The following is an 8,500-nucleotide window of genomic DNA, read 5'->3' on the forward strand; positions in this document are numbered from 1 at the left end:
ATAAAAATGTATGAGAAGTGTGATTAACTTCAAGTGATAACTCTGAGGGGTAATTGCTTGTCACACTGAGGCCTGTTTCTTCAAATTTGTCCTTGAAAGCAAGTCATCCTTCTTCGAATTATTCTTGCCATTTCAAATAAACAAGGCCACGTGCAGAGTGACTAAGAAACCATTTTGCAGTTTCTGCGAACAGTGCCAATTTACGTACCTTTCTCGCCCACAAATGGCAAGGACCAGGTAAACACGTCCATGAAGTTCGGGAGCCAGTAGGGATGAGGGGAGCAGTTGAACTGCCTGATATTCATAACGTTGTTCTCATATTTCAATACTGCAGCTAGAAGGGAGAAAGGAGAGAAACAAGAGAGACGTCAGCCACGTGCGTGTGACTGGCTACCAGGCCCGCAACGCTCACGGCCTGCAGGGCTGCTCACCAGCTTGACCCACCGGCAGCACTTGGCTTCCAGCTGTAATAGGACACAACCCCAGAGAAGCTGCCAGTTGTTTCCAGTCTGAAAGCAGTGCCGTCAGCTTTCCCTGGCCCTACGACGGGCTGGTAAGTGAATTAGTAACGCTGAGCGGTCACGAACGGAGGCTCTGGGATCTGCCACCAGTGGGGAACGAGGCCGAGTATCCCCAACCAGCCATTTCACAGAGTTACCTGAGCTCCTCACAGCCACGCTTTGGAGATCACAGAGAAAAGCGTTTATCGCTCAGAGTTTGAATGCTGCTCTTCCAGCGAACATTTTCAACATATTTCATTCATAGCATCGTACAACAGATGATACTTTCTTCTCACGTTATTCAAACTCCAGGCACACGAGACCGTGCTCTCGATAGTATCAATGGATACTAATATGATTTGTCTTGCACCATTTAAAATTCGTATCGTTCTTGTAAACGCAGACACGCAAAAACTACGTTTGCTAATGGGCAGAAATACAGATATTTATGAAAGCACTACGCCAAGTACAGCGTTAACTTGTGTTAATGGACTTCAGGTTTGTATCTGAAACAGGACCTGATTAACCTGTTTTTGCAATATTAATAGAACAAAGTAAATCAAAGTATTACAAAGCGTATCAGTAAGAAAGAGCTATTTATTTCTAGAAGAGACCATAGCTGTACCCAGTCCCAGTGCAGCCAAAAGTCAGATGAAAGAGGGAAAGGCTGAATGTGGCCTGGGTAGGACTGAAAGGGCAGAGAGTGCAGGCAGGAGAGAAAGGGACAGTATCAATTTGGTTAGGGAGAAGCAAAGTAAACATGTTGAAAATGCAGCAGACGAAATAAAATGAACTCTACAATAAGCCTAAGTAACTGCCCTTAACAAAACTCATTTTTCAAAGCATGAATTTTGCCCAACACTATGCTAACACTACGTTCCATGCCAAATCTAGACTTTCATGCACTTTAAAAATTTTTTTATAGCAGTAAGTGGTTATTAAGGTGCCGTAGATTACTCAAACCTCAGGCCATTCATTGGGACTGCCTGAAAGAACACAGAATGGGCGGGGGTTCAACAGCTGTTTGGATCATAGGTCTCTTTATTGTCTTTAAAAGAATGTATTGAGCGAGAGCTTTCAATACTATGGTCTTTCAATAAAAGTCATCCAGTGCTGGATTTCTATTGTTCACTTTATGGGCCAAGTGCCTCAAGCTTGGGAAACAGTAAAACTAAATCTCATTCCTTCCTTCTCCTTTTTTCTTTTTTCTTTTTCTTTTTTTTTCTTTTTCCCCCGCCCTGTCTTCTTACAAAGATTTTAAATATAATTTAAAATTTTAATAATGCAGTTACTCAACCTGGTAACAGTATCTCTAACCTAATTAGGGTATATTTTAATTTACAGAATCTGTTTCCTGAAATTCAGTAATTTCTAAATTGCACAGGCACAGAATACATGTGCTTTTGGATGTGAACAGAACCATTTATGAAATAGAGGACCAAGTACTTCTTTTCTCATGGAGAAAAAGGGTAATTTTGAGATGACCACCTAAAATGAAAGGGACTCATAACTATCCTGAACATAAAGACATAAAAGTTTTTAAACAATACAGTTACAGGAGACGGCAGGCAGGATCTTTAATCAATATGGGACTAAAAGAGTCAACACAAGCTGAAGCTTGTATTCACTGGCATTTTACATTTTTATTACCAGAAAAATAAGGGTGGGGTTTCACTTTTAAAAAGACAAGTCAGTGAACTTTACTGGTCATCTCACTACTAGAATTTAGACATAGCTCTGAACACAACTGCTGCTCAAATGCTTACTCTCATGTAGACAGCACTGACTTCTCTATGTCCTGCTGGTCACCACCTGGTCTTGCAGCAGTTCTAGTTCTGTAACTGTAGGTAAGCTGTCATCAAATACTTTTAATGCTATAGACAATATACTGCACAGAGTGGAAGATGTGTATGTAACTTTACATAAATCATCTTTAATTTGCCTTTTTAAGCTAGGGATTAAGCCATCCTGATGAGACCTAGTAACCTGTGACCTTCAGAACGGTCCTCCTCAGCTTTAATCAAAGAAAACATGAATCAAGGAAGCAACGCACACGACGATGCCTTCAGAAATGATCAAACAGCATGAATCAAAAGTATGTCAGGCATGTACCACACCTAAGTCACATAGAGGAGGAGCTATATCATACTTTGTTTTCCCCTTTCCTCCAGCCTTCCCACCTGTGGCTCCCGAGCGAGGAACATAGTTCCAGGAGCTGGTTATCACTTAACAGCCAGCAAAGAAGTTGCACGACTGCAATATGGCACAGCACCGTAGGAAATGCAGCGTATCACAACGTCGGCCGAAGGGGGTGCACAGTTTCTTCTGATTATTCATCTCCTTCCATTGACCACAATGTGTGTCAATCAGACAAGAAATCTTTTTTGATGCATCAGACTGTTGCTTCCCACAAAACTTTAATAGGTTGCTAAATGTCTTCCCTTTTGTGGCTGATGACAGACTCCAGAGTGACCTGGGAGTTTCTGAAGCCTACTCACTGATAGACACAGAAAATGGCTCACTAACATTTACGCGAACTTTTGCCAGGCAGACACCCTCCATTTAGATAAACCACATTTGACTCTTGCCCATCCTAGTCTGACAGCTGGCAGACATTCTACTGCTCATTAAAATAAAAATGGCTTAATACCGCTATTAGCAAAAATGAGAAAACTAGTGTCAGCGCTCTTACGATTTCCATCACTTTTTGGCTGAAATTACACATGGCAGATCAAAATTCATTCTCCTTCTATTACAGTGACACAATTGCATAATAAAAATAAATAGTTTGTGGCTTTACAGCAAAAATGAGTCAAGACCACACAAAAACGACCACTTAATGTTCGTGAAGATTCATTTAGGAGGACTAAAACTTCAAATTCATCATCTTAGTGAGCTGAGGTAGTTCCCCTTCCCACTACTTCTTCAATGTATCCATTAAGTCTATTTCTACATTCTGTGAAAATTGAATAAATCACTTTTACAAGGAATTTTTAAAACTGGCCTCTAAAAAAGCCTGAACCATAAGCAGAACAGTTGGAAAACATCATATGAAATGTAAATGGCTCTAGTTGGGTTTGTTTTTTTTTTTTTTAAAGGAAGCTGATTTATTTTGACATTGCTGTAAAAAAAAAAAATCTTCACAGAACCTTATTAATTTACATACCTGAATACCTTACAAAAGCAACTTCTGGTAACAGTATTTTAAAACCTGTTCTCTTCTGGAAATGACCTGTACAGCTCTCCCACAAAAGACTTCAAAACCCAGCTGAAGAAAAATAACACTATACAACAGAGCAGGGTAATAACAGAGACAGAAATCTTCTAAAATAACCCTACTCTTGAAAGAATAAAGTAGAGTAGGTACCAGTATCACAAATACTTTTCTGAATTTTTAATTTAAAATCTTTCCTTTACAAGCACAATGTACACAAAATAGTTTTATTACTAATAAAGATGACATTTAACATTAAACAAACTGGCTCTTGTGATGGTTGTGCAGTTCTGACTATTGTTTAGTAGTCAGAAGAAGAAGAAGAAAACTTCACCTGGATCAAGGAGAAAATGCGTCCCAGATCATAGCAGGAGTTTCCCTGAGCTATTCTGGGCCCTTGCTTTCATTTGGTCATAGCTCTTTTTTTCCTCTCTGGTGGCTCAGAACAGGTTTGGGGGTTTCACCTCTGCTTCATTTCTTAGTTCACATTAACTTGATGCCTAAGTAGCTAAAGGAGACCCCAGCTGCCCTGAACGTGCAGGATTCTTTTGAAGGTTATATGACTACCGGCCACACAGTTGCTGATCATAGAATCATAGAATACTATGGGTTGGAAGGGACCTTCAAAGGTCATCTCATCCCTGCAGTGAGCAGGGACATATTCAACTAGATCAGGTTGCTCAGAGCCCTGTCCAATCTGATCTGGAATGTTTCCAGGGATGGGGCATCTACCACCTCTCTGGGCAACCTGTGCCAGTGGTTCACCACCCTCATTGTGAAAAATTTCTTCCTTACATCTAGTCAAAATCTGCCCTCTTTTAGTTTAAAACCATTTCCCCTTGTCCTGTTGCAACAGGCCCTGTTAAAAAGTCTGTCCCCATCTTTTCTATCAAGCCCCCTTGAAGTACTGAAAGCTGCAATAAGGTCTCCCCAGAGCCTTCTCTTCTCCAGGTTGAACCACCCCAACTCTCTCAGCCTTTCTCTGTAGCAGAGGTGTTCCATCCCTCTGACCATTTTTATGGCCCTCCTCTGGACCCACTCCAACAGGTCCATGTCTTTCCCGAGCTGGATGCAGGACTCCAGGTGGGGTCTCACCAGAGCGCAGTAGAGGGGCAGAATCACCTCCCTTGACCTGCTGGCCACACTGCTTTCGATGCAGCCCAGGATATGGTTGGCCTTCTGGGCTCGTGTCCAGCTTTTCATCCACTGGTACCCCCAAGTCCTTCTCAGCAGGGCTACTCTCAATCCCTTTAACCCCCAGCCTGTATGGATACTGGGGGTTGCCCTGACCCAGGTGTAGGACCCTGTACTCGGCCTTGTTGAACATCATGAGGCTCACATGGGCCAATTCCTCAAGGTTGTCCAGGTCTCTCTGGACGGCATCCTGTCCCTCAGGCCTGTCAACCACACCACTATGCTTGGTGTCATCTGCAACCTTGCTGAGGGTGCAGGTGCACTCGATCCCACTGTCTATGTCACTGATGAAGATAATAAACAGTACTGGTCCCAGTACAGACCCCTGAGGGTCCACTCATCACTGATCTCCCTCTGGACATTGGGATATTGACCACTACCCTCCGGGTGCGACCATTCAACCAATTCCTCATCTACCCAACAGTCCACCCATCCAATCCATCTCTCTCCAATTTAGAGAGAAGGATGGTGTGATGGAGGAGACAGAAGAAAGCAGCATGGGTTCCTTTGGTTATGAAACCCATAACTGAAGAAAACCTGACTCCCTCCAACAGTTGCTTATTATTCCAGGCTGCAACCCCTGTACTTTTCTTTACAAACGTATACTCAGACAGATGCTAGCAGACCAAGCCACCAGCCACAGTTCTACCGTGTATAATCACCAACCAGAGCAAGAATCTTATTTTATTATTCTTAACAGCCACACACATTTTAACCTAATTTTGGTACTCGCTGTTGTAAATGAGTTTTAGAAGCTAATGTTTTGTAAAGTGAAGATGTGCAGATATCCCAAATGACATTATACTTCTTTCCAATGCTAGTAAACTGAGATATCGGATGCTGAAATCACATTAGAGTGAAATGAAACACTAACGCAGCAGGCACAGGGCGTTCGTACTGTTTAGCTTTAAGCATTTAACATAGGTACCTAAAGCTAGAAATAAGGGTGGTGAAAAACGTGCAAGCAAGAAACACCCTTCTGTCAGCCAGAAATGGAGACAGCTCCTCTAACCTTCTCAGGGTCAAATATAAATACCTAGTGCCATCTGACTCCCCCTGGAGTATCTCCTTGACCTCTCTCGGTTAAAGACAAGCCCCGATCACCCCTGTGTCCTGTGTCGTACCTGTCGGATCCCTCTGGCATGTCAACTGGCGCCTTAAAAGCCTGTATGTTGGGAGGTGGATTAAGGCCTTAAGCAATGTGAACAACATTAAACTGTGTTCAGAATTACCCAAAGATATTACATTTCCTGCTTCAAGATCGGCCAAATAATTTTTCGGTATAAACTAATTGAGAATATTTCCATCAGAGGAAAAAAAAAAATAATGAGCATGGTAGAAATACTAGCCCAGAATGAACTACATGTTTTTATACAAACAACCTCAAAATAAATTTAGCAAGCAAGTTAACTAATTTTCTTGGACTTTTTTCAGAAAACTTCCCCTGCACTTAGAAAATAAATGCAGTGGAAGGTATCTCAAATTATTCATACCAAAGAAAGAATTTCAATTTCTGATTTAATGCCAAATTAACTTCAGCATTAACTGTGCAACGGGGAACAGTGCCTTCTCCTCCAGCAGAGTTGCTAAGTAACCACAGCGTTTTCTGCCCGAGACAGGTCAGGGATAAAGAGTGGTAAAATGCTTAAGGAGTTTAAGCATTATCAAAGGAAAAAAAATATTTACTATACAAGGTAATGATGTAAATAATCCAGTAGAGAAGCAGGGCTAATTGCAGAATCCCTTACAGAATTCTGAAGATTTTTTATTTTACATATGCAATTGCATCTTCTAAAGAAACAGTGCAATAGCGTTCAAGATTTTATCAATAGACTGCAAAAATCACTTCTGGCAAACTTCTCTGCGTTGGCAATGAGATGGCCTAGATACCCTGACAGCTCCTCTTTAAAAGCTTTTGTTTCCATGACAAGGGCTCATCACAACAGAAGAGATAAAGCATTAACGAAAAGTGATAGGGCAAACAGAAGGTTACGCCGCTTTTCTTTCTCCCAAAGTGCTATTACTTCCCAAAGATCATCCTTGTCTTCCAGGTATATTACTCTGCCTTTTTCCAAGATGAAAATAAGTTTCCTGTTAGATCCATTTGGATCAGATAAATTTCTTAACGTGTTTCTATGGCATACCACATGCTGATACTTTATACACCCTTCAATGATATATTACTTATCTGATACGTTAACAAGCATACCCACGTACAGCTGGTTTTGACTTTTCTAGTATCTCAAACTCCCCTGCATACTTTCTTTGTTTCTTTCCTTCATCATCTGCTTTTCCTTTCAGCAACACCACGTGTACGATGCAGCATGTTGGAAGAGACATCACCTTCTTGGTTTTTTGATCGCTTTGGATTCTCTGGTGGTTCTCTCACCACTATGAAACCTAGTATTTTAAAAGCATTCAAGAGATAATAGTCTGTCTTTAGACAGCTAGTTAAAATTGTTCACTTGACCAAAAAGCATGCACTTACTGAAGTGAGAGCCAAACACTAAGATATGCAGTATTGCCAATGATTTACAAATAAATTACCTGCCTCTGTAGAACTTCTGTAAAATCTTTCACTTTTTTTTTTTTTGGTGTGTGTGTGTGGCACGAACAGCATTACAGCAAACCCTAATTAAGGCATTAAGAAATATTAAATGCGGGAATGAAAGTTTAGACATGGTACAAGACCAGTAGAATGCACTAATTTTTGGCACCATCTTGTTCTGTTGCTATAGAGAATTTCTCCTGGTGATGGGCACCCTTGAATCCAGGGGTAAACCTGTACTTACACAACGTCTTCAGAGTTTCTTCATCAGTACAGCCTTCCTCCAAGGCCCTGAAGTCACAGGTAACTATCACAATCCAATTAACATTTATCTTCTTGCATGAGGAGTTTTGATCCTCTCCAGAAGGAGTAGCCTTAGAAAATCATCAATGTACCAGTATTTCTTGTAACAAGTTTTAACAACAATCTTAAAGTATCTTTTCCTTTATGCCTTTTAATAATACAAATGAGAGCAGAAATATTTGAGAAAGCTATGAAGACACTGAACAGAAGCTCAGATGTTGCCAAAAAACGTATGTATGAATTCCTCCCCTTTGCCAATGCTCTCTGTTATAATGAATATGGAAGGCATTAATAACGGTAATGGAGAAGGATAGTCTTGGAAAGAGGAGGGACACTAGCCTCCCCCTATCTAGGCAGTTTCCGAGTCTCTGAATCACATCCTGAAAGTATATCTCTCTGTCTCCATTAACTACACTGGGCACCCCGACAGGAGCCTCCTAATTGAAAAACCTAACTTTGGCACCTGAAGTTATGCATGTGTGTGGGCTGGGGTTGTGACAGGACCCGCAGCCACATGATAGACGAATTACACACGCAACCTTCACGAGGCAATGGCCAGTACCCAAAAGGATACAGAAAACTCCCTTTGGTGCCAGAATCCAGTGGAGCAAAGCCCAAAGAGATTCCCATGGTGGTCGGTACTGTGAGACAGCCCATGCAGAGGGCCCACAGCAGCAGCACTAACAGCACATATGCTGAACATGGTCTTGTTTGGGTAGCTTATCTTCAGCTACTCCTGCT

The 8,500-nt window shown here is 41.5% G+C and overlaps 1 protein-coding gene across 1 annotated transcript in view; it reads right to left on the bottom strand.

Annotated features, from left to right (window-relative positions):
- The window catches only part of LOC104618858 (serine/threonine-protein phosphatase 2B catalytic subunit alpha isoform), a gene marked incomplete at its 5' end in the record, with an annotated part of 50,180 nt that overhangs the window by 24,090 nt on the left and 17,590 nt on the right, over positions 1-8,500 (bottom strand). The window contains one exon of the mRNA XM_010284562.1: positions 209-334. Within this exon, the coding sequence (XP_010282864.1) occupies positions 209-334 (126 nt within the window). The remainder of the gene's footprint in view (positions 1-208; positions 335-8,500) is intronic.

This window comes from Phaethon lepturus, unplaced genomic scaffold (genome assembly GCF_000687285.1).
Source record: "Phaethon lepturus isolate BGI_N335 unplaced genomic scaffold, ASM68728v1 scaffold13603, whole genome shotgun sequence".
Taxonomy (NCBI): Eukaryota; Metazoa; Chordata; class Aves; order Phaethontiformes; family Phaethontidae; genus Phaethon; species Phaethon lepturus.